This window comes from Doryrhamphus excisus, linkage group LG17 (genome assembly GCF_037039965.1).
Source record: "Doryrhamphus excisus strain RoL-2023G ecotype Guam linkage group LG17, RoL_Dexc_Guam_v1.1, whole genome shotgun sequence".
Classification (NCBI taxonomy): Eukaryota; Metazoa; Chordata; class Actinopteri; order Syngnathiformes; family Syngnathidae; genus Doryrhamphus; species Doryrhamphus excisus.
The window spans coordinates 10,215,767-10,232,721 of record NC_136373.1 but is presented as its reverse complement, the minus strand read 5'-3'; the positions used below and the strand labels follow the sequence as shown (position 1 = coordinate 10,232,721).

The following is a 16,955-nucleotide window of genomic DNA, read 5'->3' as shown; positions in this document are numbered from 1 at the left end:
TTTATGTTTCTCAATGGTGTGACAAAAGAGGAAATAATTGATATTGTCAATAATTGTAAAACAAAAAGCATCAACTGATTGTAATGGAATCAAAATGGAAACTATAAAAAGGGTAGTCAACGAGATCGTGGAACCGCTGACGTACATTTCAATAACAGGTAGGACAAATTCATCAATGCTAGCAGAAAGTAAGTATGGATACAGAGCTAACATCTCTACCTCCATGCTATTGATTCTAATTACAGAGGAAATCACGAATGCTATCGATCATAGGAAGTGTACAAGTGCAAGTGGATTTGACAAAAGCATGACATCCTCGTGTGGAGTACCCCAGGGGTCAATACTGGGACCAAAACTATTCAACTTCCCTTTTTCAATTTGAATAGACTTCATTTTTGTCCACTCAGGATGGCTATGGTTTAAGTCTGCATATTAATTTCATAGCAAATAGAAGGGGGAAGTTTAGCAGTATTTGTCCAAAGCTTTCTTTAACATTGATGTTTGTTGGAAGTAGAACATTTTGGAACAATGGGCTCTAATTTTGGTGGCGCAGCCCACACAGTGGCAATTTGGTAATTTGGTAGATGGGCATGGCGGCGCCAAATCAATAAATAAGGCAATGCTGTCAACGCGTCTGGTCCAACAACAACTCCAACATTCTATTAGCAGTGAAGCTACAGGCTTATGACGCTGATTTGGAATAAAAGTGTAAATACAAGTCAGAAGATAAAGCAGCTCATCAAACATGTGCTTAAAGTAGTCGGGAAGTAGTAAGACTCAAGTGTGATTATTTAATTTGAGGTACTTAATATGGGTAGGTAAAGAATATTTTTCTCTCACATTTATTTTTCAATCTGACTGAAACAATACCATAACATTGATGTTTTTTATATCCATGTTAGCTTGTGATGACTGGTGTGGTGACTGTATAGTTGCAGTGGTTACATTCTTTCTTTCTTTTGTACTGGACTATGTACGATACGATGACTAGTAATGAACTGGTTGCTCTTGGCACATGGTTGGGTGCCTCAAGCTGGGTGAGGGGGGTTGGATGTGGGGTTTTCATTCTGGTAGACAAGGAATAATATATGTTTTGTTGGGATGAGGTTGGAATCTGGGTGGTTAGGGGTGTGGGACTAGATAAGTCTTGACTTCTTCCCATTCCCTTTCGAACATGTGTATGTTTATATATACATAGGTATTTTTATTTGTGTCAATTTATATTTGGTTTGTTGTGCTTTGGATGATGTTCAAAATAAAGAAGAAAAAAAAAAAGTACGACGCTGCTCCCAGATGGAACTGAGTATGATGCTAACTTGCTAATTGGCTCAAATTATTACGTTTCATTCATGTTAAAGGTTGTTAATACTGTTCATTTGAATATGAAAAAAATGTTTCTCTTCCCACCAACTATATGTGGTTTCTTAAGTTTTTCTTATTTGCTGTTTTGTTATTATTTTATTCATTTATTACTGATTGATTGATTTTCTTTATATTTGATTTGTTTATTTATTTCTTCATCTTATTTTGTGTAGAACAATAAAAATGAAGATATTTGAGAACAGTGGAATGTTTTATCAGAGCTTTTCTCGTGGAAAAGCGGAACCAAAGCACTGAAAAAGTGGAGGGTATAGCAGAAGCACAAGCACTTTATTGATTTATTTTTCTTTCTGTTTTTAACAAAATGCGTTTGTTTTGTTGTTTTGAAAACCTGATGCGGCCCAGCCTCACCCAGACTCTGGCTCCAGTGGCCCCCAGGTAAATTGAGTTTGAGACCCCTGCTCTAAATCAAAAAAGCCTGCTAAATTCTTTTGAGAACATCTTCTTGAGCGAGGGAGGAACAGAAAGGTTGGAAACACTGGTACCTCACAGGTTAAAGGTTAAGTATTGTCGTGAAGAACCCATGAACTGACCTGAAAGAATGCCACCACCAGGTCCGCCAGACACAAGTTGACCATGAAGACGTGCATGGGCGCATTGTGCTTCCTCCTCCGGAGCAGCACCCACAGCACAAAACTGTTCCCCAGTGTGGTCAGAGCCAGGACCACTCCGAGCACGGCGATCTCGACCTGGGCCAGGCCCTGGTCCCTCACCCTAGGCTGGGGCAGCGTGTGAGGGGTGGTGTGTGAGCCATTCTCTGAAAAGATTCCAAAGAAGGATCCTCTGCTGTGGGAGCCGTTGGGATAGTTTAGTTCACGCAAAGATGTGGAAGAGAGGTTGTTACTTCCTGCCACCACCACAGAAGAAAGGGCTAAAGCATCCCAGTCCGTTTCCACGCTGATGCTTTCCATTCCTGCAAGACAACAATGCGGTCATGTGTGAAAGATAATAGAATCCTTAGTTGTCTGTGAACGTGGTGAAAACGTGTAAAGTCGTGGTTTGTTTTCAATCATCAGCACTTTCCAAGTGTCACGTCCGCCTTTCCAAAAGCCTCACAGATGCCCTCGTTAATTGTGTCTGCACTATTTGATTGCATTTGCTATAAACAGCCGTGTCTTGATCCGATTGGACAGGCAGACGCAAGAGCCAGAAGGGCAGCGATGGTGCTGTCATGTCAACATTATTACCTCTCCACTTTTAATAAGTCTGGACCGAGTGTGTTTGTCCACCTATTCTGGATGACGCAAGTCCGGCATGGTTTATTTTCTCTTTCATACTTTCTCAAGGTTGACTGAAGAGATTTTCCCTCAATCCCTCCATTTTTATTCCTTCACCTCCACTCTCATTCCATGCTGACTCCCTTTCATTCCTCCTTTCCCTCGTTATCCATCTCTCGCATGCATCCTGTCCCTTTTCTCTCTTCCCCATGTCACTCTCAAGCTCAATAAATGCAACGTTTATTTTTATTTATAAATTGCTCAAAAGTCATGGAGCACTGACATGAACATTTCGGGAGCGGAGTCATGAGAGGTTGGGTACAGGCTTGGTCAAATAAACGCGCACGAGAAGAAAGTCCGGGAGGAGAATGGAAGGAAGATGATGAGGACATTACGGATATCGGGCCAGGAAAGGAAAAGATCCCAGATAAGGTTGAAAGTCGGTGAAGAAAAAAGAGTGGGCAGCTAAATATGGATCTTAAGAGATCTGGGTTTCTTTTTAGAACAGATTTCATCCTGTGGGGATTTTGGGGAAGTGCAGCAGCGTGAAAAAATTGTGAAATAATTTTTCAAACCTGATAATATACATTATTCATTAATTCATTAATTTTCTACTGCTTTTCCTCACGAGGGTCGCGGGGGTGCTGGAGCCTATCCCAGCTGTCTTTGGGCGAGAGGCGGGGTAAACCCTGGACTGGTCGCCAGCCAATCACAGATAATATACATTATATATTATTCATTCATTCATTCATTCATTTTCTACCGCTTTTTCCTCACGAGGGTCGCGGGGGGTGCTGGAGCCTATCCCAGCTGTCTTCAGGCGAGAGGCGGGGTACACTCTGGACTGGTCGCCAGCCAATCACAGATAATATACATTATATTATATATACTATATTATTGGACAACAATCTATGAGATAATAACTTTAGTAAAATGACTCTCATTGTTTCAGTGGTTCTCAACCTGTGGGTCAGTCCTCAAAAGTAGATCACGGATATGTAATACACAACAGATGTATAATTTCAAGAAAATGACCTTCGTCATTTCCTTAATAAAAACTTTGGACATATATTATGTGTAATGTTTTACTCAACATGTACATATTTTCAAACATTTGGCCGTCGGAGAATGTGGGTCCCAATGTGAGACCATTCACAAGGACAACATGTGTCACGGTTCGTCATGCGGGTGTTGCGATGCGACCCCAGGATGCAGAGATAGAAGCGAATGGTGCAGGAAAAAGCTTAGCTTTTATTTGCACTGTCATACAACACTTAGCCATGCATGAAGAACAACCAACAATGCACCAACAAAAACTAGACGCACCTAGCTGAACTAAATACAAGAATTAAATTAGAAACAGGTGCGTGTAGAACGGGAAAGTAAAAGTGAAGCGCAGGACAGACCAACACAGGAAGAACAACAAAATAAAAGCATGAAAGCAGGAACTAAGGCAAACAACGTGAAACACAAAACTGTCACACAGGAGGCGATGCGGATTGTGACAGTACCCCCCCCCCTCAAGGACGGATCCCAGACGTCCTAAAGAGTCCGCAAACGAAAAGGGAAGGGAGGACTGGAGGTGGGCTGCTGGCAAGACCACTCAGGAGGTCGGCCGGGACGACAAGCCTTGCAGAGCCAGCAGAGCAACCACGAGACGCAGGGAATAGGACTAGGACTAGGCCGGTGGAGGTGGCAGGACCACCCAGGAGGGTGGCCTGAACAGTGAGTGGGCCGACGGAGGCGGGACCCCTCTGGAGGTCTCCCAAAACGGCAGGCCCAACGGAGTCCATGGATGGGTCCCTCAGGAGGGCGGCCAGGATGGTGGCCCAGGCCGGGGAGGCCAGCCCGTCGTGGTCTCTGTGACGCCGGAAGAGGAGGCGGCGTGGCGTCCTGCCGTGGTCTCGGTGACTCCGGAAGAGGAGGCGGCGTGGCGTCCTGCCGTGGTCTCGGTGACGCGGCGTCCTGCCGTGGTCTCGGTGACGCCGGAAGAGGAGGCGGCGCGGCGTCCTGCCGTGGTCTCGGTGACGCCGGAAGAGGAGGAGGCGCGGCGTCCTGCCGTGGTCTCGGTGACGCCGGAAGAGGAGGAGGCGTGGCGTCCTGCCGTGGTCTCGGTGACGCCGGAAGAGGAGGAGGCGTGGCGTCCTGCCGTGGTATCGGTGACGCTGGAGGAGGAGGGGCAGTCCCGCTGTCTTGGCTGGACTGTGGAACAGCGGGAGAGGAATGTGAGTCTTGGTCCGGAGGAAACGTACCGGGCAGCACATCCCGGTTAGCCGGAAGAACCGGTTGCGCTGGCGGTCCGACGGGCTGTTCCTCCTCGGGTGACCAGCAGAGGGCATCATCCCCACACTCCACGGACGGGGTGTGACGTGCGTCCTCCAACGCACGGCTGGTCGTACTAGCCCCCCCTTCCGAAGGCGGATTCCAGACGCCGTATGCCGCTGGACGTGGAACCAGGGACGGGAGGAGGGGGACCTGGAGGAGGGTCTTGAGTTCCGCCTGCTCTGCTGCCCGGACCAGGTCTAAAAGGGATCGCAGGCGGGGTTTGTGCTCTGGAAAGGTCTGGAGCATCAAGCCGCTGGACACGAGAGCCAGGGGACGCTGGGGCTTGGGGCTGCGCGGCTTGGGCCCAGGAGGAATCCGGGGAGTCATGCAGCTTGACACGGGAGCCGGGCTTTGGGGAACCTTGAAGCTGCGCGGCTTTGGGACGGGAGGGATCTGGGCCGTCACGCAGCTTGGCACGGGAGCCGGGGTTTGGGAAACCTTGAAGCTGCGTGGCTTGGGCACTGGGGGAATCTGTGGCGCCACGCAGCTTGGCACGAGAGCCGGGGTTTGGGAATCCCTTGGTCTGCGTGGTTCGGGCACAGGAGGGGGAAGTGTGCCGTACTCCTCTTCATGTTGCACCGAAGGCAACGGGAATCCGGAAGAGGGCGGCGGGAGATCGACGTGCTTGCATGGAGTGGGAGCCTCTTTGCGCTTGGTCGCAGGCTGGCACTCCGAAGCAGCGTGAGCGGGGGGGTGCACCCCGGCTTGGCGCGGAGGTGAGGGAGGAAACGGCTTCGCCCGCTGAAGCCTTGCTGGAGCCGGCCGAGACGTGCGTCGGCGTCGTCGCCGGGCTGGTGTGTCAGCGCCGTGTCCGCGGTGCACCCACGCCATGGGTATAAGCGAGCCGTCCGGCCCCCACACCACGTCTTCCAGCTCCTCCGGAGTGAACTGCGTGCACTCCCCCTCCATTGCCTTGAAAACCTGCAAGGTCCAAAAGTCCATCTCCGCGAGGTCGTCGTCTGGTTGGTGCATCCTGTCACGGTTCGTCATGCGGGTGATGCGATGCGACCCCAGGATGCAGAGATAGAAGCGAATGGTGCAGGAAAAAGCTTAGCTTTTATTTTCAAAACAGGCAAATGCAGCACTATCATACAACACTTAGCCATGCATGAAGAACAACCAACAAAAACTAGACGCACCTGGCTGAACTAAATACAAGAATCAAATTAGAAACAGGTGCGTGTAGAACGGGAAAGTAAAAGTGAAGAAACGCAGGACAGACCAACACAGGAAGAACAACAAAATAAAAGCATGAAAGCAGGAACTAAGGCAAACAACGTGAAACACAAAACTGTCACACAGGAGGCGATGCGGATTGTGACAACATGCACAGCAAAAATATGTTTTGCATGTTGCACTACTGTGTTTTTATATTCACTTAATACTGGGAGATCAGAAATTATTTACAAAATGCAAGGTGTGCTTTGGCATGCAAGTGTTACTTTCAATGAGTGTTCGGAAATGTCCCACAGACACATGATAGATGAGAATAGAAATGAAGTTATAGGATTTACAGATAGTCTGCAGTTATTATTTAAACCAAAGTAGGCAGGTCTCACAAGTCCAGGGTGTAACCGGCTGCTCGCCGAAGACAACTGGGATAGGCTCCAGCGAGGAATGAGGATAAGTGGCATAGAAAATAGATGGATGGATAGGCAGGTGCATAAATTTGGGCACCCCAACAAAAATGACATCAATATTTAGTAGATCCTCCTTTATTAGAACTAAATGCTTCCTATAGTTTCCTGTGAGGGTCTGGATTCTGGTTGAAGGTATTTTGGACCATTTCTCTTTCCAAAACATCTCCAGTTGAGTCAGGTTGGATGGTTTCCAAGCAATAATAGATTTTCAATAATATTTCGGTCTGGGGACTGAGACGGCCATTCCAGAACATTGTACTTGTTCCTCTGCATGAATGCCTTAGTAGAATTGGAGCAGTGTTTAGGGTCATTGTCTTGGTGGAAGTATCCAGCCAACTTCAACTTTGTCACTGATTCTTGAAGACTGTTGGCAACAATCTGCTGATACTGACTGGAATCCACCTTCAACTTGAAGAAGATTTCCAGTACCTGCACTGGTCACACAGCCCCACAGCATGATGGAACCACCACCAAATGTTACTGTGGGTAGCAAGTGTTTGTCTTGGAATGCTGTGTTCTTCATCCGCCATGCATACCGCCCCGCGTTATGTCCAAATAACTCCATTTGACTTTCATCAGTCCACAGCACCTTATTCCAAAATGAAGCTGGCTTGTCCAAATGTGCTTTAGCATACCTCAAGCCACTCCGTTTGTGGCATGTGATCAGAAAAGGCTTCTTCCTCATGACTCGCCCAGAATAGCTCAATAGTTGAAGGATGCACAGTGACACCATCTGCACCAAGATCATGGGTCTTTGGAGGTCTTTGGAGCTGGTCTGTGGGTTGACTTGGACTCTTCTCACCATCCTTGGCCTCTGCTTAACAGCTGAAATCTCTGAGGTAGCTTTTGTATCCTTCCCCTAGACCATGATGTTGAACATTCTTTGCTCTCAGGTCATGTGACAGTTGTTTTGAGGCTACCATGGTGCTACTCTTCAGAGAAGATGCAACTTGCCATTGGCCATCTTAAATACCCTTTCTATGATTGGCTTCACTTGTGTATGCAGGTCAAGGGTCAATGAGCTTACCAAACTAATGTTGTGTTCCAATAATTAGTGTTAAAGGTATTCAAATCAATAAAACAACAAGGGTGTCCAAATGTATCCACCTCCCTACTCCCCATAGTTGACATAATGATTGTAGACTTTCTGTAAATCCTATAAAGTTCATTTCCCTTCTCATCTATCCCTGTGTTGGTCTGCTATATGATATATTTACCTGGAATGGATGATCCCAACAACCAGTCATTTACAAAGGAACATCTTGAAAATGACCACAGTAGACTAAAATAGGCAGGTCAAAGTTGAGTCGTAGTATTGTACATTGCAGGTTTTCACTCCTCCTCTTAGTCCTGTTGGCCAATTAGACAGTAATAGCGCTGCATGACATATTGTCAAGTGTTACATACTGGCTTTCAGGAAGGAATGCGTCGTGATAAATGCATGACAAGCCATGCCAGCTGCGACCGCTCTGGATAGCACCAGCGAGGCGGAACCACGTATGCGGGGTAGAGATTCAGGAATGGACTTCGTCAAACATTCCTTCAAATATTCAATGATGAGCAGACTTAGCCTTTTATATTAAATGTTAGCTGTTACTATATCGGTCCAAATTGCACACAAAGGCAACATTGAACACACGGAGGGAGCTTTAGGCCAATCCATCATGCCTCTATACAGATATATTGTGACCTGAATGACTGTTTCCTTTGATTTTTTTCTGATTTACATTTTTTAATTAAGGTTTCGGACAATGAGGTCTTTTTTCCATTCAAATATCTCATGGCCTCTCTTTGTTGGAACACAGTAGTTGTAATTATTATTTAATTACACGATGCTCCCTGAGAGGATTCTTTGTGCTGCTGGAGTTCTTTATAGCTACGATATCGTCTCATTATCTACTGTATGTTTGACCATGTGACCAAGACAAAGTATAATTACAGAGCAAGGCCATATCCTGACCCTTTTTCATGTGTGGGCTGATTACAAAATTCGAGGCTGCGATACTGAAATGCATTTTTTCTTAATGACATAATCTCAGTGGGTTTTTTTTGCTTTAGGGAGTTATAATGACGCAAGATCTTTCTGGTGATAATAAGGTTTTCTATGCTCTTTCAAGGAAAATATTGTAGAAATTCCCTTATTGGAACCATTTAACCATGATAAATGAGGGACTTTATATCTAATTTCCTTTAAATGTTCTTATGTGTATGCCTCATGTAGCTGAGAAATTAGGATGGATTATTTTCAAATTGCACTCGAAAGGTCCACTAAAGTTGATGTGTTAAAGGGGGCCTGTGATGCTTTTCCCACTTTTCTGACCTATAAATGTATTTAGAATGTTGTATTCTGGTGTTAAACCATGCCAAAGTTTCAGATCATAAGTTTTGAACATTTGGAAGTGAGCCCTGAAAGAACTTTGGGATGGATCAAAACGCTTGGTTTGAAAAGGCGTGGTAAAACCGTCCCTTTGTGATGTCACAGAGAGGCGGACTTCCTTATATATAAATTCTCTGCCCTCCCCCAAGGGCTGCTCCGTTGTTTACTTGTTAGCAATGCCTTCAAAGGGAACGCCACATTTGTTTCCAATAACGACAGCACTTTCAGACACGAGTGGTTGGAGTTCCTGATTCCCTACCAGCTGCCGAAGTTTACCCTCAGCTGTGTAAAACCCTGTCACGCCTTCTCTCCTCCCTCTTAGCCATTTGCGCCGGTGGGAGGGATGGAGGCGTGGGTGCGCCGAGCTGCGCTGGACTAATCGGTTTTCTGTGAAAATATGAACTGTAAATTTAGCTTGTTAAGATTGTTAAGTTGTTTTCGCTCACAAAAATTGCAAAGTGTGCTGACCACACCCCCTTGGCGCCTGATCTAAGAAATTAGAGCCCACCATGCAATTGCCATCGGTCCGATCTCCAAGTTGGATGGACTGCAAACATTAGTCATTAGTTCGCTATACTAGATATACTAGATCCCTCTGTGCATTATAACAGGAGAAAAGAAGTTAATATGAGCTAGCTTACATTGCCAGTCATTGGGATACACCTATTTCGACAATGAAGCCCTGTACGAAAAAAGTTGCATCATTGGTTATGCATGCTGTGATCATGCATTAACACGTACACTGATGATAATATGGTACAGTTACAGTATCTTGCCCTATTTGGATGATTTAAAACACTACCCAAACTTCTATTCTCTGCGCATTGATACAAATACTTATGCTAGTCCTTATGCAACAACAACAGCAGCGGAAAAATGTGACTCAAGATAAACATTTTTACTGTGCGTGCTGATGTTAAGGAAAACTACACTTTTGGGGGAATTTTGTTATGGGGAAAATGAACACATATTTCTTTCCCTTTTCTGTGCATTAAAACATGAGAAAATTTGCTAATTTCAGCTAGCTCACAATGTTGTCATTGGGATAACAACAGCAGCGACAAGACTTCTGATGTCCGTTCTCCTTGGGATGGCTGTGTCTTCCAGCACAAGACTCAGCGTGTGGAAAATAATTGATATTAATCCATACATCGATGCGCATGTCCTCATTCGCTGGGTATGGATGCAATTGACGGGTGAAATCGAGATTCATCGCAATGTGTTTGTGGGTATCGGTAAAATCCGATCCAAGCGCCGTTTTATTAATGTTCAACTTCACCCCATATGCTGTTCCCCAGGCACAATGAATGCACCATCATTATTTTGCGTTTTGTACTGAATACGGACGGAAGCCGTGAGGCACATACAACTACTAGTAAAACAGCATGGATGTTCGTAGCAAGCAGCAGCAAGGAAGTTTCTATATTTCACCCCCTGCCCCAGCAACGTTTAAATGGTATGTTTGGAAGCACTACGGATTCTCAAAGATCGGCGGAAAGCTCGATAAAACGTCTGTCATTTGCAAAGAATGCCGTGTTAAGAAAAGAAAAAGGGGACACCACAACACGGACAAGTCTACTGCCGCCTCCCCGTCTAGTTCCTCATTGGACACCGGGGAAAAACCAAGCAAATCAGGTCAGTGGATCTTCCGCTGCTTTCAAGGAGGACCAGGAGTTATTTGTCCATCCCGGTATCCACTCTTCCGTCTGTGAATGACGCTGGTGTGAGCGCTCAGCGAGGTGTCGTGTTAGTTACTTAGTATCAATGCGCCAAGGAAAGGGCGTCCAAAGGGCATCCAAATAGGGCAAGATACTGCAACTATTCCATGTTATCATCAGTGTACGTGTTAATGCATGATCACAGCATGGATATATAACCATACAACGTTGGTAGAGGTTTATTTTTAGAGGGCTTCATCGTAGAAATAGGTGTATCCCAATGACAGCATTGTAGGGAAAGAAATATGTGTTCATGTTTCACATAAGGATTTTGAATGATGGGCGAATTTTTCTAAAAAAGTGCCGTTCCACTTTGAGGCTGGGTTATACTTTTTCACACAAATGAGCTGCACAGAAAACACCCCTCCCCCCCCACACACACAAAACAAAACACAACTTGTTTCAGTGTTTCTTTATGTATTAGGGTAGGGTGCCTCTTATAACTGCCGACATTTCTGTACTTCAGCTGCAAGGATTTCCTTGCGTGTCTCTGTGTGCATTGGATTAACTGGATTAATTGATTTGACGTTGTTTCCTGTGGAAAAATAGTTTCATACATTTCAGTTTTAAATGGATCCTTGAGAATATGTTTGAGCTGTATACTCGTTGTAAATAAGTGTCCATTACGAATGATGCATTTTTGCCCGGTATTGTCATGAAAATAAATAAATATATTATGTAATACATAAATTATGTATTCACTCTTCACACTCTGTGATTGGCCGGTCACACACAGAGGCCGCCCCTCCCTGGACAATGGAGCATTTCACTCGCATAAGGGAACACTTGTCCAGTACATTTTTCAAATCGCATTTTGCTCCACACAAAGTGAATCAAAGTAGAGTCGATTTTTTTGGCGTGTCTGTAAATAAATCAAGAAGTCTCCTACAACTTTTCTTTGTTAACATCGGCAAGTTGGCCGTCTAACATCGTCTAGGCCGCACAAGATGGACTTGTAGCTAACTATGTTATCAGACGAATAATGGAGCGTTGCAGGAACATGACTGCTCTCTGTGATGTAAGTACTACTGTCCCATTCAAAAAAGACTAAAAAGACTTATTTGAATGCATCGTAACTCAAAAAACGAAAGGCTTGCTACCGGAGCGCACCTTCTCAACCCGGTGTGTATGCACAACTGTGGAAGCCTGCATCCAGCTTTTGCTCATAGCGGGGGGGCATTTAGCGAAAGTGCGACAAAACCACAACATGAACATACTCATTTGTTAACACTCCCTGGGATGTCCAAAGTCCCGATGTATTTAATGTCCGTGGGACATTTGTGGACGGCATTTTTTATGGGCCTAAAACCAAATAAGTCTTATAGATCACTTACACACAAACACAGTACATTTATAGTAACCGTATAATAAACAATTCATATGACATCTCTGGTATATGCCCCATGAATCAAGTCATTACAAAAATTGAGGTTCCACTGTGTCTGTTTGTGTGTGTATTCATATGAATTTTCTAAACTTATGGATCTGAAAAGAATATGTACAGTTCACATTAGGGGCGTTACTAGGTTCTGAGGACGGGGGGGCTTAGCCCCCTGGAGATGCACAGGATATGAATGAATGTAGTAACATTCAAAAAAATCCCCAAGACAAATAAGGAACAAGAACTGGGATATAACTTTCCCACTTTTGGACATATTTAGTAGAGATAGTCAATAGTTTTAGGCCACCATTAAATGTACACAAGTACACACAATCTACACTGGAAAACCGCTGCTCAAGCTCTGCAACCATTCTGTCCAGTGGACAGTCATCAATTATAGAATAATCATTATTATATTATTCATTAGCCTATTATTATTACTGTCATCATTATTCTTCTGATTATTACTACTACTACTATAGTAGTAGTAGGCTAGTATTAGCCTGCTTATTGGCTTGCTTATTAGCCTGCTTTTGCCCTATTATATCAAATTTGTCAGAGAGTTTTTTAATTTAAAAAAAAAAACATCTACAAAAAATAAAAAAAATCTATAAAAAATATCAAATTATTTACGATGGCTTAAGAACATTTTAGAGGGCCATAGTCCCCCTAAAATAGGCCTAATGACGCCACTGGTTCACATTTTGTACATCAGTTGTGCTTCTGTAAAAGTACTTACAATGTCCTTCTAATTTCCTCCTAATTCTACTCTTCTTCCTCTTTTCTATTTAGGTTTTCACTCACTCAAATTTGTGTCTCTCCTTACTGTTTCCCGTCAATTATGATTGCAATCTAAGGAAAACCATCTGACATATTCACCGAGAGGGATTAACGCTGTATGTCATGGAGTCTTTGAACACAATTAAAGTGCGTGTATTAGACCTCACAATGTGGTGAGTTTCGTGTTGCTTTTGTCGGCATGACATGAAACTTTATTTACATAGCGATCAATAGGTGGTTGCACACAAGAAAGAGATTGGTGAGTCACTGAACTGCTGCTGCACTTCATCCGCATTATAAAACATGTAGCGGCCTCAATTGATCTCTGGTGGTCCGGTGGTCCGGTGATACTTTCTCATGCAGCACACGGTCTGAATGAGTTGCTTACATGACAGCCGGACGCTCAGCCAGCTTCCAGCCTGTGCCAGCTGAGTAATAAAAGTAAACAATTTGTTCGCCTATTAAATATGAATCACGTGGGTGTGGGCCAGACATCTCATTACTTGCCCACATTCTGTCTGTCACCTGTGTTTGGTAACCATTGTTGTCAGAAGCCTTTTCATTGCCTTCAGGCTATTGCCACAATACACCATGGCCGTGCTGAAGACTTATCAGCCCTGATAAAGAACACTTACTGTTGTTTTTGAGGGGGTTATGTATCATTAACCAGAGTACTGTCAAGCTGCACGTGTCCTGAACAAATACAACTAATAGCAACTACAATCAATCAGTTTTATTCATTCATTTTCTCCTGCTTATCCTCACGAGCGTTGCGGGGGTGCTGGAGCCTATCCCAGCTGTCTTCGGGTGAGAGCCAGGGTACACCCTGTACTGGTGGCCAGCCAATCACAGGGCACATATAGACAAACAACCATTCACACTCACATTCATACCTATGGACAATTTGAAGTAGCCAATTAACCTAGCATGTTTTTGGAATTGGGTAGGAAACCGGAGTACCTGGAAAAAACCCACGGATGCACGGGGAGAACATGCAAACTCCACACAGAGATGGCTGAGGGTGGAATGGAACCCTGGTCTCCTCGCTGTGAGGTCTGTGCATTAACCACTCGGCCGCCGTGCAGCCTCAATGAAGTTTTATTGTACTAAATACTTGCTCTTTCGGTCTTGGACTCATCATTTAAAAGGGTTTTGGCAAACATTCATCTATTCCAAGTGACAAGTGGAATAGATTTGTAAGATGAATTGCGATGACTCCGGTTGGAAAATGCCGCAATGACAAGTGCAAGCTGATAACAGACGATGTGTTGTGTGCCATAAAAGAAACTATGAACCGCTAGCCTTCGCCCAAAGACACATGCACATTGATTGGACAAACAATTGAGAATCACGCATTGAATATAAAAATACATGCCCCCATCCAGCGCTGCCGTTCACCTTGCTGTCAGTGCATGGTTAGCTCCTCACGTACATGTTTTTGCAGCCGCAACTGTGAGACAAAGCATGAGAACTGTCACCATTACACTACATTAACATTGCATGCTTCGGCGACTCACACCAATAACCTGACACTTTCCTGGAGCTTTTGGCATCCAATCAAACCCCTTGAGGGACGCATGAATTTTCACTTGTGGTTTCTGCCATTAAACACAATGGGCTCTGATTTTGTGGCGCAACGCAAGGTGGCACAGAGTGGCTGACAATGGCGCACCCCACGCAGTGATACCGCCAATATACCATCAAAGGTTCTCTTATTTGGCAATGGAGAGCAGGAATGCTGGTGGGAAACCAGTAAGATGCTTGGATTAGCCTGCTGCTGTGTTTAATGTAACCATCAGGAATTACACGCATTGTGGGGTGCCACTAACAGGCAGTCCAGTCCCGCACGTTTAAAGGGAATGAGAGGCATTTGATTGGTTAAGATTACACTCAGCTGTGGTAAACCCTCTCCTCCGCCTGACTGCGCTGATCACGAGAATTGCAAAGTGCGCTGGCCGCACCCTGTTGGCGCAGCGTAGTAAGCGCGGGGCTGGGCAGGTACTCCGCACTAGCACCTGGTCTATGAAAATAGAGCCCATTATCACTTAGCGGATTTTTGGGGATCAGGACTGGCAGAGATACACTCACTGGACACTTTATCAGGTATCACACCATCTCTCGAGATCCAATACAACATCTTGTGAAAAATTCTGCTTTTGCAAGAATGACTATTATTGTCCTGCTTGATTTGATTCATTTCACATTTTGCAATGATGTAGAAATTCACTCCAGCATGCTATATACAGTATGTATTATCTGCAGTATGTTGTCCTCAGAGGTGTAAATACTCGGCCATTATGAATACTAGACAGGTTACATACGTACAATTATATCATTATCATACTGTATCATGATCTATTTATCCACCTGAAGTGTGTTGGATGTCATTAGTGGAGGTGTACCTAATGAAGTGCAACGTGAATGTTTGTACTGTATACAGTATATTCCACTGATATGGAAAATCTCCAAAGTAAATTAGGACAAAGATCGTGTTATGACTGCAAATACTTCAAGTTGTCTTCATTAACATCAACAGAAAAGTACATTTTGGCAATGATTTTGTCATAGTTTCATATCAACTACAGGTGAAGTAATAACGAAAGCAGTGCTGTGACTCACGGTTCTTTAGAGTTAACAGTGTTGGAGAAACTAAGTATAAGCGGTGTATTTATTGATATTGATCCCATAATGAAGACCGTGTTTGAGTGGCATGTGTCTGAAACCCAGATTGGTTCACAAACATTTGAAGCACCCACTTCTTTGGTTAGATTTATTCCATATAATAATAGTAAAATAATTTTAAGATTTCAATATAATAAAATTCAATATAGTGAGTATGAATAAAATTCACTCACCTAAAATGTCCAGCAGACATGAAATTAAAATAAAAATAATCCAAGTCAGCACAAAAACATCAGCTGGCTCTGGTATCAATAATAAAATTCCTGATTTTAAAAAGGTCACTGCATCTTTATGTTTTTGAATGGTGACAGAGTAGTTTTGTCCGCTGATTCTCTAATATCCTTGAATATCCTTGTACGTGTTGCACTTCACAAGTGCTGGTAATAATCCACTGTGGTAGCCATGTGTCCCAACGTTGTATGTGTCACTTCTTCTTGCTCCTGCAACGTTGTGGCTTCAGCTGCATGAGCACAAATGAATTTGAGCTCCTGCCTCCCCCTCCCTTTTCTCCCCATTACCCCCTATTACCCACCCACCCAGTATCTCCTCCTCCTGGGCAGGCCTGTCCTCTATGACGGAGGGTGGAGTGTGCTGGCAGTCGAGGAACTGCGACTGCGTCATTGTTATACATACCTGTAATGTGTGTGTGTGTGTGTGTGTGTGTGAGAGAGAGAGAGAGAAAGGTGATCATCCTTGAAGACTGTTTATTTGCATGCTGACTCGCATAAAGATGAATGTTTTCTGTGTTGTTACTCCCGTCATTCATGTGATGAATGGCTCTTCCATGCGATGGTTTTTATTCCCTTGCCGCGTGCTCAGTTGTCTTCTGTCCTTTGCTGCTGATAGCCAGGTCCCTGCACTTCAGCACATGTAGTGTATGAATGTCATTTGGCTGAGTCAGCCAGGCCAGCAGCAGGTCATGCCCTTGGCGTGTAGACAGTGGAAAAAGTTCATGCAATCACAGTCAGTCTCCATATTCCATATTCAACCTCAAGCCTCTGGTTTGTAATGTAATGTAATGTTCATTTATACCTTCAGTTCATCATTTATTATATCTAGTAAGCTAATATGCTGCTAACATGGATGTTTTGTCAGAAAAATAAATGAAGAACACAAATTGACTCTGTACATAAACCAGAAAATGTACACTAACCGAGGCAAAATTTTGGTGTACATTTTCAACTTTAACCAAAACAAAATTGTCTTGTCTCTTCCAGAAACCACTTCGCCCTGGCTTCTAAGTAGAGTGAGCAGTTAACTATATTTAAAATATATATTTAAAAAAAGGGAAAATAAATGATCAATTAATGAAATTATTTGCATAATATTTTTCTTACAAACGATCAATTTTAGATGCCAGAGATATTAACATGTCAAGCATAACATGAACAATACTAAATAATAATATATTAATTATGAATTAGAAAATAAACGATAATAAAGAATAATGAATAA

General features: G+C 43.9%; 1 protein-coding gene across 5 annotated transcripts in view; it reads right to left on the bottom strand.

The window, feature by feature from the left end:
• Nucleotides 1-15,981, bottom strand: part of LOC131136849 (vasopressin V2 receptor) — a 34,790-nt gene extending 18,809 nt beyond the window's left edge. The window contains exons 1-4 of one of the 5 annotated variants that reach the window (XM_078797667.1): nucleotides 15,674-15,980; nucleotides 14,194-14,268; nucleotides 2,225-2,293; nucleotides 1,914-2,137 (exon numbers count right to left, since the gene is read on the bottom strand). In XM_078797667.1, coding sequence (XP_078653793.1) covers nucleotides 1,914-2,137; nucleotides 2,225-2,291 — 291 coding nt within the window. In that variant the 5' untranslated portion in view covers nucleotides 2,292-2,293; nucleotides 14,194-14,268; nucleotides 15,674-15,980. Of the gene's footprint in view, nucleotides 1-1,913; nucleotides 3,193-14,193; nucleotides 14,269-15,673 lie in introns of those variants that run through there. The other 4 variants (XM_058084138.2, XM_058084137.2, XM_058084136.2 and 1 more) reach the window with 4 other exon arrangements.
• Nucleotides 15,982-16,955: the final 974 nt, after the last annotated feature.